General features: G+C 35.7%; 1 protein-coding gene across 1 annotated transcript in view; it reads left to right on the forward strand.

The window, feature by feature from the left end:
- Positions 1-11,855, forward strand: part of LOC144961467 (U2 small nuclear ribonucleoprotein A'-like) — a 12,702-nt gene extending 847 nt beyond the window's left edge. The window contains exons 3-9 of the mRNA XM_078894650.1: positions 5,474-5,514; positions 6,055-6,161; positions 6,829-6,954; positions 8,003-8,105; positions 8,613-8,783; positions 9,313-9,424; positions 10,919-11,855. Coding sequence (XP_078750776.1) covers positions 5,474-5,514; positions 6,055-6,161; positions 6,829-6,954; positions 8,003-8,105; positions 8,613-8,783; positions 9,313-9,424; positions 10,919-11,055 — 797 coding nt within the window. The 3' untranslated portion in view covers positions 11,056-11,855. The remainder of the gene's footprint in view (positions 1-5,473; positions 5,515-6,054; positions 6,162-6,828; positions 6,955-8,002; positions 8,106-8,612; positions 8,784-9,312; positions 9,425-10,918) is intronic.
- Positions 11,856-18,411: the final 6,556 nt, after the last annotated feature.

Below are 18,411 nucleotides of genomic sequence, written 5' to 3' on the forward strand. Positions count from 1 at the left end.
GCAATCAATAACGATGAACGATTATTGGCAGACACCAGCCTGCAATGACGATGAACGGTTATCGCAGGCACTTATTAAACTTACTGAAATGAAGTAGAGAGCTGCGCCGGTGTTACCTATACTACTTAGCTTCTATACCAGGACAAATCATTCGTTTGGACAGAAAAATAAATAAAAAACTTACCGCTAACCGTCAAAAGCAGTTTAGATTTGAAGATGCATTTGTTTTCTATCAAAAAACATTCGGTACTAGACAATCCTTGATGAATTTCAAAAGTTGTGTTTGACATTATATCCTAAATATTTTCATGGTTCATTCCTCGCGATATCGTGTGGGTTTCCGTCTGTTACTACGTCTGGTGCCGGTGCAGTGCAAGCAAAACAAAGGTTTTTAAAAAAGTTTATTGAGAGAAAGATACGGAAAAAAGTATCCCTAGATAGGTATGCAATTTGGTGCATTAGTGCAGTAAAAATTGGTGCGCAAAATTAGTTCGTAGCGGATGCGAGACTGTGTGTGTGTGTGTGTGTGCGTGTGTGTGTATGAGTGAGTGTGTGTGTGCGTGGCCTTCGTGAACTCTTAGTATAACGAAGGCTGTGGTGTGTGTGTCTCTTTCTTTTTTTGGGGGGGAGTGCCTACGTACACAGTAACGGGGCATCTAGCCTCAGGATCTACGTACACGTAAACTGGTTTACCGTTGCAACACAAGCAATAGATGGTCCTCGCTGTCGTGACCGCGCGCGCTCGTGTGTGTGTGTGTGTGTGTGTTTGTGTGTGTGTTATTTTTTAAAAAATCAAAACAATTTTAACCATTAATGGCGAGATTCGATCTTACACTCCCCAAACTCCAGATCTTAGTCTTAATGTTATCATTAAAAGACAAGCTTTGGGATTTATAGTTTAATTGAAGCCCGAGTCTAAATATACTCTTACTACTGCTCTCTTGGTGAAACGATTTATTCCGCATAAGCAATCTGCAGAAAAAAATCAGTGTCACTGTAAAAGGTTAAAATTTCACGAAGTACGCTCCGTGAACACCGCTGTAACAATCCTTTGATCTACGTCATCAGGCAACCCGTTGTTTCTTTCATCTTTTCCCATTCCCCCTTACTATCCTCCCACCCCCCCGCCCCTCTCTCTCTCTCTCTCTCTCTCTCTCTCTCTCTCTCTCTCTCTCTCTCTCTCTCTCTCTCTCTCTCTCTCTCTTATCATAGTGTTATCCCTTCCCTTTCCCATCTCAATGTAAAATGAACACGTTCTGCTGTTTGCAGATACATGTATGATTGTTTTGTTTTTTCTCTCTCACTCGGCTAGGATTAAAAACCAGGACATCAGGTAATTGGTGTCTAATGCAAAAGTATAGATTCTCTCTTTGGCCAATTTAGTCACGCATGTGGCAGCCCAGCGATTTATTATGTTCTGCCTATAACACACAATAAGTGGGATTTTGGGGGGGGTACGAAAGAAATCAAGGTCATAAGTAACCGTGCACAAGAGCTGTATAGGGAATTGGTTTCTGGGGGTCTTGCAAATACCAAATATTTTATGGAAAGCTCTTTCGAACTCCAAGACGTCTGGTTTGTTTTGCTATCTTGGAACAAACGAAACAGATGTCTTGATGTGTGACCTAGTTGTCTGATTTTGTGACCTGGATGTAAGGTTTTGTGACCTAGATGTATCCATTTGTGTGTGCAAGCCATGCGGGTAAGTACAGCGATAGCTTGCCAGTTGAGGAAAAGAAAAAAAAAGAAGCAGCGTATCTGAATTTGAAAAACAAAACAAAAAAACCTGAAAAAACAAAACAACTTAACCTTTTAAAGGCGAATATCAATCTTACTTGGACCAAAAAAAAATCTTACCGTTTTCATCAAAAGACAAAAAACAAATTACAATTTAAAAACTTGAGCTTTTATATAGGGCAATATCCACCCAACGTGCTCAAAGCGCTTTTTATCAATATTCTTACTGCTCTTATGGTGGAAACGTTTATTTTTTCTGCGTTAAAAAATAATATAAATGACGACTATTATTTGAAAACAAAAGAATCAATGTCACTGGAAAAGGGTTAATTGCAGTACTCCTGCATCCTGTGAGACTCCTACGGCACTTGCTAATCATAAAAAAAGGAAATAGCAATCAACAATACTAAGTTGAAAAAAAAAAGAAGAAAAAAAGGAGGGGGGGGGGGAGAGCAAACCCAGTAGCAATGCAACCTTTAGCGGCGAAATTCGATCTTTGACCTAACACCAAATCCTCTTTCATCAAAAGACAAGTAACGGCAAAACGATTATAGACAATTGAAGTCCGAGTTGCGATAGTCTGACTGCTCTCTTGGTGGAAAAGCTGTATTCTCCGTTAACAATAATAAAGATAAAAGCAAATTATTATCTGAAAGCAAAAAATTTGCTTCGCTGTTAAGGGGTTAAGAACATCTGCCAGCATCGTTGACATGCTCTACGTCACCAAGGTCACAAGCGACACGTCTCCCTTTCGTCTTCATCATGCAACCCCCCCCCCCCCCCTCCACTCTCACGGTGGTGGTGGCGGCGGATAAAAAAGGCCTTTTTTTCTTTTATTCAATCAACTTGACTGCTGGTGGACCCTAGGCCTCTCTACAAGTCCAAGAAATAATACTCACTTTTTCTCTGCTCCAATGAAAATATCTCCCCCTACCGGTCTAATTATTTGTAGCAGACGACAAATTTCTCAAAACGGTCACGTGACACTGTAAAAACAACACAGGAAGTCCATGAAAGCTTATTTACGGCATTTCCTTTGAACCGTGTAAACAACAAAATTTCGTTTTCATTCGACTCAACGGGTCAGATTGGCCGGTATTTTTTAACGAACTAAAGTTCTGAAAAATCAAAATGTTTCTTAGAAAGTTGAAAGATGCTAGTTTTTGAAACAGAGGTAGGTTTTTAAGAAAAATCTTTATATTTTACGTGAATGCATGCTCAAGGCGAGTTGGACGTCCAGCGGAGGTTGGTAGGCCAAAGGCCCACCTCTCTATAATATAAAATCTGGTTTCCTATGATGCAGTATTATACCATCCCATTGATAAAACCGTTTGAATTTTGTCTCTATGTTATATAGAAGCAAAGTTATTCAATTTTTTATACCTTAAAAAAACACCCCAAAAATTACAAAAGGAGCACGGTCAAAACTTGTCAAAACAATGACAATACAAATACACATTGGAGAATGAAAGCGTACTGTAATGTATAATATTGTATACCCTTTGGAAACAGGAGAAATACACATTGTTGTTGAGATTTGTCTTCTCTCGACACTGGTCCGCGCATTTCATTGTTTCACATGTCTCATCATGCCCCCTTTTCCACCATCTTACAAATCCAGGGGTTGCGCCGTATTGCAATTGCATTTTCTTATGACATGCTGTTATTGTTAGTGGTAGTAATTTGTGTACATTTGAACTTAATTTGAGGAAAGAGCTTTCCATGTATTTTTTAAAAGGAACTGTGTTTTCAGTCCACCAGTGGACTGAAAACACAGCTGTGTATTCAGTCCACCGGAAATAAAAATATTTAAAAAGGACCAATTATCCTCTATACTTACCTTAATCGATAGTGACGACTTTGATACTGAACCTATTATAGGCATCATCAGAAATGGACAGGCATAAAATTTATAGCAATTCAACGGCGTAATAATATCATTTACAGTGTTTTATTTACTCTCTGAACATCTTGATTGAGAGTTGTTCGAAACCGGGTGCCTGAAATAGATCTCAATTCTCGAAACCGATTTATCAAACATTGACGAGATTCTTACCGTGGCTGCAAGATAGCCATTGGCCTGGCCAAAATTGGCCACACAGAGAATAATGTTTCTACAATTAATTTAAAATTAACATTTATATCTATTTTTAATTTTTCCTAGTCCTTTAGAATTTTTTTGTGATTATCAAAACCGATGAATTTTCCAAGGAGATCAGAATTTTAGTATTGCTTGCCCAAGTAAGGTTCTATTTTGTCATTTTTCACACCTATCACTGGCCTCGAGTACGGCTGTGCTTCGAGGCCTCCCCTCCCCCCTCCGCCCCGGGCAGTCTTGATTTTGTCTTCTTCCAATATCCTTTACTTTCAAAATCATTCCTTGTCCTTTGAATTGTGGGGCTGGTCTATTGTTCATCGTCTATCATGTCTTGTAAAGCTATACTTTTTTTGACTGGTATTCCATTTTTTCCCTTTCTACTAGCCCTAAAATGACCTCAACAAAAGAGTCCTTAAAAGAATGTAGAGTCATCTACCTTGCTGCTCACACCGATATTGTCTACACCAAAAGTGTTCCAAGCTGTAACCTTGTAAATAAGGATAGGCACCAAAATAAAAAATAAAAATCGAGTACAAGTGGCTACAAAGCAGTCCTAAATATCTCTCTCTCTCTCTCTCTCTCTCTCTCTCTCTTAATCTATCTATCTATACTCTATCTCTCTCTCTAATCTCTCCCATCCCCACCCCCCTTCTCTCTCTGATGCTCCCTTAAACACATTCAAGACCCTATAACTATAAAGTTGTTCTCTCTTTTTCTTTTTTTATTTTGGTTGGTTTTGTTTTGTTTGTTCGTTTTTGTTTCGTTTTTCTCCGGATTCATATTGCTACGTACAAGAAATACACAAGGAAATACATTTTGACGTCTTACTGTGTTCTAAATTAGAATAATAATCTTAAAAGTGAGTAAAAGTAAATACATTTTTTTTTTTAAAAAAGGTCGATCAAACTTCTCCAGTAATGGCGTCAACGTGTTGAACTTGAAAATTTTTTAATTAAGAATTTTTGCCAAGGGAGTACACAGGCGTGCTCGAGGCCAGTGATCGATGTGAAAAGTGACCAAATAGAACCTTACTTGGGCAAACAATACTAAAACTCTGATCTCCTTGGAAAACTCATCGGTTTTGATAATCATAAAAATTCTAACGGACTAGGAAACATTGAAAATATATATAAATGTTAATTTTAAATTAATTATAGAAACATTATTCTATGTGTGGCCAATTTTGGCCAAATTGCCCAGGCCAATGGCTATCTGGCAACCATGGTAAGAATTTGTCTATTTCAGTCTCCCGATTTCGAACAACTCTCAATCAAAACTTTTCGAGAGTAAATAAAACGCTGTAAATGATATTATTAAGCCGTCAAATTGTCATAAATGTTATGCCTGTCCACTTCTGATGATGCCTAACCTACAATAGGCTCAGTATCAATGTCATCATTATCGATTGGTAACAAGTATAGACGCTAATTGGTCCTTTTTAAATATTTGTATTTCCGGTGGACTGAATACACAGCTGTGTTTTCAATCCACTTGTGGACTGAAAACACAGTTCCTTTTTAAAATGTTCCTTTCACTTCCAAAGATTGCAGCTCTGTTTTTTGTCCAATATAAAAAATATTTTTCTCTTTCATTTCCTGTATACAATGCTCACCAACTTCTTTCTCTTGTCTTTATCAGGATACAGAATACCTGTACTTGAGAACCTTGGAGCAACACTGGTAAGTATGGTGAAATTCCCAGTATGAAAGGAATATTAAAATTGATAACATTTTTCATGAGGGGTGGAGAGGGGGGGGGGGGGGGCGAGCTCTTGTCAACTTATATGTCAACAAAGTAAAAACTTTTTATTGGTGGGTAATAATGCAACAAAATACTACTCATCGCTACTACTACTACTATTGCTCCTGCTGCTGCTGCTACCATCATTATTACTACTATTGCAACTCCTACTGCATCATCGTCATTTTCACTGCCCTTAAAACTTCAAATACCACTTCATCACAGATACAGATTTAATTGGAGCTTGCAGATTTTTTATGAGCCAAATTCTGATTTTTTATTTGGTTTTGTTTTGCTATAAAGGTAAACAAATTTTGAAAGTTGTGCATCAAGTTTCCAGGGGGGGGGGGGGGGGGGGGCAAGAGTTTGCCATTAAAATTGATACTATGTTTTGTCTTTCATATAACAAAATTTGAAAAGAAGGAGTAAAATTTCATGTTTCAAATTTCTTCATTGTGTCATTTCGTTTCTTCTTATAGGATCAGTTTGATACAATTGACCTCACAGATAATGATATCAGAAAGTTGGATAAATTTCCTCTTCTCAAAAGACTGAAAACTATCATGCTGAGCAACAACAGAATAGTGTAAGTCGATTGATAATCAATGGACGTGTCAAATTTTTAAATGATACGCATTTTAGACAAATGGAAAGTTGTTGATATGATTATATGTTTAACAATAAAAGTAGATGTCATGGTGTATCTATTGAGGACTAGATACAAATTCTGCTGATGACAAATTGTTTACAAATTTAGTAACAGTAATAGTGAAAACTATTTTGTTGATTTGTTTTGTTTTTTTTCCCCCTGTTTACTATGTATTTTAAAGATTCCACATAGACAGGTCTCTATAGCTCAAACACATTTTTTCAATGTCTTGTCATATGATGTTTTATTAAAATTATAATGTGTTGTTGGTGTTGTGACGGACCCAGCTGCAATGATCATGATCTGAGAATCTGCTCCCCAGATGTGCAGAGCTCCAACTGTACGCCAAATAGGCGTATTTTTAGGCTTTTAAAATTGTCTTTGTTTTGAGCAATTACACCTTTTCTTTCACCTCTTTTCAGTAAAAATTACACCTTTTCTTCAGTTGGCACAGCCAGCTCTGGCTGTGGAGTGGATTCGGTGTTGGAGCTATGGTGATGATGAGAATTAGAATTTCTATACATGGATGAATAATGTATATCTTATCTATTCATTTTTATGATGTGTTTTTTTTTATTTATTTTTTTTCATTTCTCTATTTTAGCCGTATTGCAGAGGGTCTTCACGAAACTTTACCGAATCTTGAAACACTTGTATTAACAAATAACAACATCAAAGAATTAGCAGATATAGATGTGCTTTCCCCAGTTTCAACGCTAAAATATTTAAGGTAAGTTGTCCTCCCTTCATTTGGTATTTTGTTTAGGTGTGCCTTATATGTGTAAACTTAATTCCAAACTCAAAAGTGATCAGATTTTCAACCTTAGAAAAGGAATCTTGACTTTAAAAGGAATGCTCAGTCTGAAAAGCTTGATGTTCATCTGGTTCATGCAGACATAATAAAAGATTTAGTGGTGATTTACATTCAATGTAACATCAAAGAAGGGTTTGAAGATACATGCATTATGTAATAATTTGTTTCTCTCTTTTTAAAAAAAAATTAACAAAAAAAAAATATGCTTGTAGTTGTAGGGTAATAGTCACTTATTTAAAGACAATAGGTTGATTGAAGCTTTGCATGTGGTCAGTCTTAATAACCTGTAAATTGAATAGCCTATGATTGCTAATATATAGCAATGAAAAGAATTTTGTTTTTATTTGAGACTGTAATGTTGTATATGATGTAGGTATCATGTTATTTATCTCAGTACTTTTCTTTAATACGAGAAAAATAATATTTAAGATAATGGTTTTGGAATTAAAATGATTATTACAGAATCACTTGGAAATGGTTTTTGCATGTTTGTAACTGCACTTTAACAACCATTGTACTATATGTAACATCCACAATTTTTAGAGACTGCTTGTATTATACTTTTGGGGACATTTGAAGCTCTTATTTTATGCATCATTTGCAAATATTTTGATTAGGAAAGCTGATAAACAACTTGTGAAATATACATGCTTGATGCAGTTGTAGATCGCTGTTGGGGTAAATTATTTCCCATTGTTTTGCTTATTTAAGAGTGTTTCAGGAACTGCTACTATATACAGCTGTAATATTACTTTGTGTTGTACACCATCTTCTTTTTCTTGGATATAAAAGTATTGCAAGTGCTATTTAACTCTCTATTTAACTCTTTAACAAAAACAGTCCATATTTGCCAAAATAATTTCCCTGATATATTTTCTGTTCTTTTTTTTTATGGTCGGTCTGTAATAATTAGAGTTATTTAGGATATTTCGTCATTTACAATTGTGATTTTGTCCCTTTTCAGCCTGCTTGGGAATCCTCTTGTTGCAAAGAAAAATTACAGGTTGTATATTATACACAAGATTCCAAGTTTGAGGGTGTTAGATTTTTGCAGAGTTAGATTAAGAGTAAGTTCAACAGATTAATTGGTCCCTTATTTCTTTGTTTTTTTATTTTAAAATTAAAAAAAAATAATTATGAATTAGAGTTCCCCCCCCCCCCTCTTTATGATACACACTCAAAGATTTGCCCCTTCATTTGTTTCTCATTTGGATTACACAAAGCGTTTTTGGACTGATAGGTCCATGGTTCAAGTCCTGTTCTGGGCAGCGCAAAGTTGAATCCTTGGAGAAGGTGCTTTCTTTACTCACATTCTCTCACCACACTCAGGGATGTGATATGAGTACCTGATGTGTAACAGCATTGTATCTGACGTTAAAAAAATAATTGACTGTGCCATGTCTTGTCCTACATGTTAAGTGTTGATGTTGGCTCGGGACCCTTGTAAAAAGCATTGAGCTCATATAATGGGTAATTTGCTATATAAATCCCCAATTTTGTTTTTTCATGTCTGTAGATTTTGTAAAGTTTTACATCAACAATTTATTTTACTTTTTTTCTTGCTTTTCTTGAAGGAAAGAGAAGCTGCTAGTAAAATGTTTAAGAAAAAGAAAACAGTACAACAGCCACAGGTGTCTGTTGAAGAAAATGGTGTTCGCTCTAAAACATTTGTTCCTGGAGATAAGCTGCCCTCTACACGTATGGTTCCAACTGGTCCATCTAAAGAAGAAGTTGCTGCTATCAGGGTATGTTTTATGTTTTCAGTCTTCTTCGTTTCATTTGTTTTTCATTAAAAAATCTTCCCACTTTTTAAAATCACCTTGATGTCAATGTCAATGTCCAAATGGATGTATTATGAGGGCATTTGTCTTAATTTATTAATTGAGCAGGAGGGGGTGGGGGGGGGGAGGTGGCCGAGTGGTTAAGGTATTGTACTGTGACTCAGAAGGTCCAAGATAATTAGCTCCCAATTTGCTCATTTTGGACCGCAAGAAGTCGTGAGACTGGCTCAAGATAGACACGATGCTTGATACCACTTGTTTTTTAAGTGATGGATGGCTTTGATTTGTAGAGCTACCCTCTCATGGCCAGGCAGAGTTGTTGTACCAGTAAGGTTGTCGGTCCGAGCCCCAGTTGCTGCGGAATTTTTTATTCTCTATTGTCTTTTGGCACTTTTCTACTCACTTCGTTTCTTGCTCCACTAATTTTTATGAATTATGTGAAATTATTCCAACACTTAGCTAACGAATAATATTAATTTGATTATGTTTCTAGAAAGCAATCGGCAAGGCTACAACTCTTGAAGAAATAGAGAGACTAAACCAGATGTTACAGTCTCGTCAAATACCCAGAGATGATATTGCTTCAGGAAATGCTTCTGGAAAAGGTGAGATGTATGAAGTTGCAGATAAGATTGAAGATGTTATAGAGTATTTTAAAAATAAAATATGGCAAATAAAAGAAAATTTGGACAATAGTACTTTCATCCACAAGATTTACTCATCTTCACCCATTCACAGAGTTTTGTTAAGCAATCAATCATAACATTCATTGTGACTCTTTGTGACACATACTTTACAAATGTTATAATCTACACATACATCATCTTCGATACGTGTCAATTATACCATTTTGAACATTTAAAAAAGATCTCATTGGTTGTGTGATATGCATTCCTTGAAAAAAAAAGATTTATATTTTGGAATTATTTTTGGATTCGTTATGGCCATGCTGATTCTATGAACTTTAATTCATTTTGCTTTTAGAAATCTCGAAATCCCAAATTGGTTGGGGTCTCGTTTTTATCTCTTTTTAAAATGCAATTGGAAATTGTGTGTCCTGGTTTGCAGCGGAGGGTGAGTATGCAGCAATGTTGTCTAAATGATAAAACATCGTCTGGGTTAAGTGTTTAGTTTGCAATTTATTCCAAACTGGTTGTAATGAGATTTTCCAACCATTTCACCATAAAACCACTATTGGCCAAATATATGTGAGTACAAGTAAGACTGCATCTCATCACTTTTTTATTGTTTGGGCCAACAGGAATGTGTAAGAAATTATTTGTAGCAGATGTATGTTTTGTACATTGACAATTGTATCCAAAAAGAAAGAAAAGTGCAGAAAAATAACATCTGATGACTGTATGATCTCTTGCAAAGGAAGGAGTTTGCGAGTTATAAAAATGTGTTTGTAGACTGTACCTTGTCTCTATTTTACAGAGATTGTAAATGTTAATTTTGCCTTTTCATTGAAAGGATAATAGGTGAGATGAAATGATGGGTATTTTGATTATAATGCATTTTTATTGAAGGCTATGTTCTGGGTCCCTATTTATGAGCAAGGTTGCTGATTTTCCATTTATTTACAGAATTCAGTATGTTTAAAAACCTCAGTATATTTTCCAATCACCTACCTAACGGAAAATAATAAGTAGATAAAATGTCTTTTTTACTGCAGTTTGGCATTCAGATACAGGTCTGTCGATGTGTTCTCATAAAAGTTCAGTAAATTTTTGCCTCATGAATCAGTCCCCTGTATCAACTTTGTGTAGTGAATATTTGCCAGTACCTAAGGGATTGATTGCAGTACTAAACCACTTTTGTAAGAATCAGCTAGAGATTGTTTTTATATTTAAATAATGTGGTTCAAAGGCAGCATGTTCTGTATTTACTTAAGGTGAGAATTGGTTAAGCAATTTGATTTCTTAGAGACTTTGTTGCCATTGCCAATTTACCATTTCATTTCATTTGTGTCGTACAAGTAGGTTGTTCTGTAATGTATGATTCACTTAATTAATTGATCTATTTATTAAATCATTGATTGTCATCTGTTTTAATGACTTTCTTTCCTTTTTTTTTTCTTCTTAACATTTTCCATACAGGGAATCCTGGAAAAGGAGATTCTGAAGAAGAAGAAGAGGAGGAGGAAGAAGACGAGGAAGAAAATGATGAAGATGGAAGGCCAATGGAGGAATCCGGCTTCAACGAAGAGACAGAAGAAATGGAAGATGATGATTGATCTATTTGATTTTGATCATGTTGTTTTAATTTTTATGTAAATAATTATTTTATCATTGACATGAGACCATTTTCTACATAACTTACTTTTAAATCTTGTAGATTGGAAAGGGTTCTGTCTTAATTCATCCTCTTTTTTTTTCTCTTCAGTTTTGCTTTTGGCTGGAGACATCTGGGAGTGGACTACGATAAATGGCCTGTCAGCTTTCATTCTTCCATTCTGCCAGTTGTTAAAGCTCATGAGTACAGATACTACACTCACTGGCTGACTGGCTGTTTGGTTGTCAATGAAGCGACAAGCTGTATAGAATCAGATTCACTACCAGGTGCCATAGGGTAACAACCCAACTGATAAGAACAAGCAGTTCACTTTAAAAGTTTATGGTCACTAGACTGAGAGGTGATGACTTTTATTTTTTTCATTTTTTATCATCATCGTATACACAAAAGGATTGTGCTTTATATTTTTAAGGGTATGTGCTTATAAGAACAGATACTCAATGCCTTTTCTGAGTTGCAATGCCTTGGATGTGTACTTTTTAATCTTCAAATGATTAAATTTTATATTTTGTAAGTGCCAGTGTCAGTGATTCAATTTGCTATTTGATACTTTGGCTCTTAGGATAGAATCCCTCTCCCGTCACCCCTATATAGGTTATAAGAGAAAAGACTTTTGTAATATCCATCCATGGCTAAAGGGGTGACACTTTGATCTATTGAAGCGAAATGAAATGTGTTGGTTTATGTTGACAATAAATTATCCTGGAAGAAAGGACTTGAATAAAATGTTATAAAAAATCATCGGCTGTTTTTTGTGTGTTTTTTGGGGGTTAAATCTACTGAAATCAACTTAAGGGCTCGAGGCCTCTCTGTTTTCAGTTACCACATTTCCTTCTCAGTGACATGTTGCCTATGGAAGTTAGTCCTCTACTTTAAAATTGTTGTGCTCACTTTGAAATGTGCCGTCATTTGAAGGTCAGCTGCGTCACTATTTATGACTACCCGAAACTCCGCAGTCAATCATATAAACATACACTCTCCTTGCATTCATCCCTTTAGCCCACCTGTTCCTTCTGTCATTACGTTTATTCTTTTTTTTAAAAGATCAAGTGAAGATACGAATATGGTATCAAATATCTTGAGAAAATTTCGAATTGAGAGCGGCAAAGACAATCCAGTTCCTTGCTAGGGTCCCGATAGCTTAGTTGGACCAAGATCATTTCCAGGTGCAGTCGAGATTTTTTATGACCCCCCTGTCCATCCAGCAGTGATTGTGTAGCTGGGTCTATTAGATATGGTGGAAAGTGTACTTTTTGATAGACTAGTGTCCATATCAAAGGGTAGCAAGCAAATGTTATTGTCTGTTTCATGCTATAGCTGGCCCCCCCCAGGAAAATGCGGCCGCATAATTTGCCACTTTCCGCAATGCGGCCGCATAATTCACCTTTTACCGCATAATTATGCAAAATATGTTTTTTAGCGTGAATTTATGACCATTGTGTGAAGAAAAATGAAACCGAAAAAGTCTGACGATGTTCCCAAATACGTGACAGTGACTTAAAGGGAGGCTATTCCAATTCCAAGCAGGGTTGTCAATTTGGCAGATTTTCTGCCAAATGTCCTTTTTTTGGCAGAATTTGAAGTCGTCTGGCAGAGAAAAATCAGTTTGGCAGATTTTATTTTCTGAGGCCTAGGGATGAATGTATAGGTCTACTACACGTTTTCCATGGCAATTTTTATGTATTAGTGATTTTTTTAAACTTGGGAAATGAAAAAAAAAATTATGACATCGGCCTTGAGAATTTTTTGTTAAACAAAGGGGGTACTATACATAGTACGGTTTGGCAGATTTTTGTGGTATTTGGCAGATTTTTAAAATCCAGTTGGCAGAATGCCTGAAATTAATCTGGCAACCCTGATTCCAAGTGTACGATTTGATTTGTCTTCTTGAGATCTACCCTGCTAAGCTGCTCCTGTCTCCACCTTGGGATCAACTTGAGAGCCTCACAAAGCTGAAAACTGTACCCGAGGAGGAGATCAAGAGGTACACCCGGCAGCTTGGGCCCCTCGCGGGGAAGAACTCCATCACCTCTTCTGTTGACGTGCCACATTTTTGGCAGTCCATTTCTGATGATGTGCCAGATTTGGCTACTTGTGCCAAGTGGTACATATACACCACAATCAACAGCGCTGATGCTGAGCGCAGTTTTTCTGTTTACAATCTGATATTGTCAGACAGGCGCAGGAGTCTTAGCACGTCTCTACGACATCTAGCTTGTCTGTGCTACAACAAAAAATTAAGTTTTGAATTTGCGTAGTAGTTCTTTAATTTTGAATTGGTTAAATGTAAATAAAGCAATGGAAAAATTTAGACGGCTATTTATTACTTTTTTCTTGTTTTGCATAATTTGTAATTTCCCTTGCATAATTTGCCTGCTGCCTTTCCCCCCCCCCCCCCCCCCCCCCCCCCCCCCGCATAATTTGGGATATTTTTTTTGCATATTTCCGGGGGGCCAGCTATAGAAACAGATAAATTCCAGCTCCACGGCCCCAATCTGAACATGGCACTTTCTCCAAAAAAAATTCCCAAATTTTACAAAGTAACAACAGCAAAATTTGCAAAAGTTTTGCGATTAATTTACCTAAAAACCCATAATTAGTTCATGAAAGAGAAAGGTATTTGTTTTTAAGGGTTTCACGACGCTTGCAACAAATGTAAGGCCATATCAGCACCAGTAAAAAGGAAGAAAATTGGATATAAATTATAAAGTTCTAGAATTACAATTGAAGCACCCAAGACAAAGGGGAATTGACTCAAATAGGGAACAGATGTAGAGTCCAAGAGCGAACTGCTATCAGTGCACACTTGTCGAATCTTACTAATTTTTCATAATTTTGCGAATTTTAGACAAATTTCATGGCCAAATATATAGAATTACGAATTTTTAATTCTTAGTAATAGTAATACTTAATGATAAGAAGAACTACTACACTACTACTACTACTACTACTACTACTGTTATAATAATAATATAAATAATAAGAACAACTACTACTACTATAATAATGATAATAATAATAATATTGTGGTTGTTCATACACAATTTCAGAAATTACGAATTTCCTTGTCAAATTACTAAATTGTCATAAAAATTACTAAATTTGAAGTTTTCAATTTGGCATGTCTGTCAGTGTACTTAGTATGAGATCACCTAAATGTCTTACCCTGACACAAGCAGATATCCCCACTAAAAGGAATACACTCAAATCCTTTCTTTAAAAAATATAGCCTTGTGGAGAACATTGTGCTTATTTGAGTCAATAAAAAAATTGATACGGCGCACAACTCTACTGAAAGATTTGAAAAATAGAAATGTATTTTTTACAGATAGATAAACAGATAACTTGATTTCCTTTCATAATTTAAAGTAAGTTTGAAAATTCGTTAAGTCAAACAGATATCATAAAAAATTTACCGAAGATACTAACACTTCCATGGCCACACCCTCAACTCTATCTGTCCAGTAGAGTCCTTACTTCCGTTGTGTTGATTTAGCGGTGATCAGTGTTGTTATGTAGTGTGTTCTCATTGCGTGTATGTTTATGTGTGTGGTGTATACATGTGTGTGTGTTTTGGAATGTGGTGGCGGTGTGGAAGAAAAAAAAAGGGGGGGGGGGGTGTCCATCAAGTAGAGAAATTCCTGAGCAAGGGGGGGGGGGGGGGGGGGTGTGTTTGCTAGGAACTGTCAGATTGGCATTTTTCAGCAAATCGTGGCATTCATAGTGTTATATAATTCACTTGATCACATGACAGTATTCGGATTTACAGAAATTTTAAATAAGTTTCACCGATTAACAACATCAACTAATACTACTGCTGATACTACTGTCGTTTTTATGCCAGCGATGTGATTATTATTGCCCTGGGAAATATTTAGTTAAACGTTTCGGCAAACTGTCAATTGGTTCTGTCTAGCTTCTAGCCCGAACAAACCAAAAGTAGACAGATTCGGGGACTTGATATTTTTCGCGTCCGCTTCAGATTTTCATTTGACCTAACATAAGGGGAGACATTCCGAAAGCTCCTACATCCCCAGTATTCATTCAATTTGTATTTTCACCGTTGATCTTTTGTCAGGCGTTTATTTATTCAACTTGTCATCATATAAAAGCGTTTTAAAAACTCTAGAACAAACCTTGATAGATTTGTGAAAGTTTAAAATTTCCTAATTTGCCCATTGTTTTGATTCAGTGTTGAAGACGCACTATTAACCGCCACAAATTTGATCTCGAAACACCTTGACCAAACGCCCTCGAATTACGCCAGAATCCTGTTTGTCGACTTTTCGTCAGCTTTTAATGCCATGAACACAGATATTTTGCTTCAAAAGTTGTGCAGCATGGATATTCCAAACTACCTTATTAAAGTTTCTGACCCATAGACCGCAATGTGTAAAATTGGGTGAACATATCTCCAACAAAAGAACGTTGTCGAACGGATGTCCCCAAGGCTGTGTGAGTTCCCCAATCCTGTACATCTTATACACCAACGACTGCAGACCATCCTTTGAAAATTGTTTTATAGTGAAATATGCAGATGATACTGCTATTCTTGGCTTATTAAAAGATAAAGTTACCGAAAAGAATTATTTCAAACAAATAAATATATTCACCGATTGGTGTAAACAAAATCAGCTTGAATTAAATGTTGAAAAAACGAAAGAACAGGTGTTTGGTGTAAAAAATAAAAACGACTTAAAGTGTGTGGCGATCGGTAAAGATGATGTTGAGATAGTTGACTATTTTAAATATTTAGGAATAACCATTGATAGTTCCCTCAATTTCTCTCAACATATTAATATAATATCTAAGAAAGTTGCCCAAAGATTATACATCCTAAGGAAATTGAGAACATTTCAAGTAAGGAAGAAAACTATGTTAAGAGTTTATGACTCATTGATTAAAAGTGTAATTGCGTTTGGCTGCACCATATGGTTTGGAGGATGCCGACTTAAAGATAAATCAAAAATTTCAAAATCTATCAAAGAGGCATCAAAAATAATAAACCATCCTCTTGATGGAGTAGAAAGAATTCATGGAAAAGCAATAGAAAGGAAAGCATTCTCAATTACCAACAATAAAAAACATTATTTATACCATGAATTTAGTCTTTTACCATCTGGGAGAAGGTTTTGTCAGATTAAATGTAGGACTAACAAGTATAAATCAACGTTCGTTCCATCAGCAATAAAAATTTTGAATATTTCATATGGTACAGAAAAACCAAGGATTGATTCGTTGACTGATTAACTGATTAATTTATTTAATGTAAGATTAACTGACCAATTGATAATGATGATAATTTTTGGTGTCGAATTGCCACAATCGTAACAAATTGAAAACGAAATGAATATGTTTATGTTGTGTATATCGCACGTGTGAAAGAAAGGAAGAGAGAGAGAGAGAGAGAGAAAATAAGTAGGAGTGAAATATCTGTTCAATCTTAGTTATCGTTTAACATTATAACAAGTGTAACTAAATGACAAATTGCCATATTTATGGACAATAAAGATCTATTATTATTATTATTATTATTATTATTCTCGGCCGCCATTTTAATTTGTGAAGTATTGAAGGTAGTGCAAAGCACTCCCAAGTAAAGCGTGGTAAAGACTTGTGATGTATTGATATTGGTATCTACTGACTGATAAACTAAAATCATGCCGAATAAAACATGGCAGTGACGACAAGCACATCGATTAAAATTTGCATCTAATCGTAATCAAGCTAATCAACAAAATGATTCTGGCAATATCGAAAGAAAATAGTTCTTTCCCCACGAAATTGCGGGCTTTTTACTAGTGTTTACAAATAAATATATATATATATATATATATATATATATATATATATATATATATATATATATATATATATATATATATATATATATATATATATATATATATATATATATATATATATGTGCTTGTGTCAGGGTAAGACATTTAGGTGATCTCACACTAAGTACACTGACAGACATGCCAAATTGAAAACTTCAAATTTAGTAATATATATATAATAAAATAATAATACAGTGCATGACAGAGAGATGGTTTACACTGAAAAAAATATCTCTCGAAGTTTTGACTGTTCCCCTCGCAGCTAGGGTATGGGAGCGTTCACATATTACGTCATCAGCTAGGGGGGGAGGGGGGGTCTACCAAATGTTGACATGGGGGAGGGGGGGGGGGGGTCAGACCCAAGATGATGTCATCAAAACATAGGCAAATTAGGCCTATTTTATTAAATGCAAGAGCTACAAAAATGGCATTCCAAATAAATTAGCAAAAAGGTGAAAAATTAAGAAACAAGATGGGAAAGGGGTATCACTTCTCAAAAGGCGAACTTGCCCTAAATGTTCATTGTATCACTCCTCGATCACAGCAATGAAAGACCATTCACGAAAATGCGGCATACAAGAAGAACAGCAAATGGGAGAAAGTGATGACGATGAAGATGAAATTGATGATACTATTTATAGTACATTGCCAGAGGTCCAAGGCAGAAACATTTTTGAATCAATTAATTTTATGTTTGGAAATTGAAACAGAAATTCATTCCACTAAAAGACTAATATGCTATAAAATAATTTGCCTCCTATACTATTTTAAATTACACTTTCTGAAATTTTTTTAATAGCACCTGCACCAAGTAGCCTAATTTAAATAATGTTTGTTAGATTTTAAATTTTATGTCCCCATTGTATCGTAAAAGTAAAACATAAATTATCAACAGTTTCTGAAATTAATAAAATGTCTGAATGTGTTTTATCAAACGTTGATAATCAATGTTTATGGTTTGAAAAACGAATAATAAATATTGTGAAATTAAAGTTATCTTTTAGTTTTTATTAAATTAGATGACGTCATCATCTGTTGGGGGAGGGGGTGGGGGGGGGGGGGTCAGGTCAATGATGACAAGTGATGACTTGGGGGAGGGGGGGGGTCTAAAAAGGGCAAATTTTTGATGACGTAATATGTGAACGTTCCCTATCCGGCCAGTACAAAACCAAGACTATCGTTCCAGACAAATACATACAAAGAAAGCATGCTGAAAAATAGATAAAAAGACGTAGCAAGTACCTCCCTGCCCACTATGGGAAGTCAGGTACCCCACCCTGTCAGATGGAAGTGTATGTAAGGCAATGAGTAGGATGTTGTTGCACTGTAAACAAAAGGAGAGAAAGATATATTTGATAAAGGGAAAGAAGTGGAGGAACGTCAGGAAAGCCAGAATCACCTTTTTTTTTTCTATGCAGACCTGTCTCGGGTAAAGGACAAAAAACTGCATCAAT

The sequence above is a fragment of the Berghia stephanieae genome, chromosome 1, assembly GCF_034508935.2.
Source record: "Berghia stephanieae isolate SIO BIC M18660-M18661 chromosome 1, UCSD_Bste_1.3, whole genome shotgun sequence".
NCBI classification, from domain to species: Eukaryota; Metazoa; Mollusca; class Gastropoda; order Nudibranchia; family Aeolidiidae; genus Berghia; species Berghia stephanieae.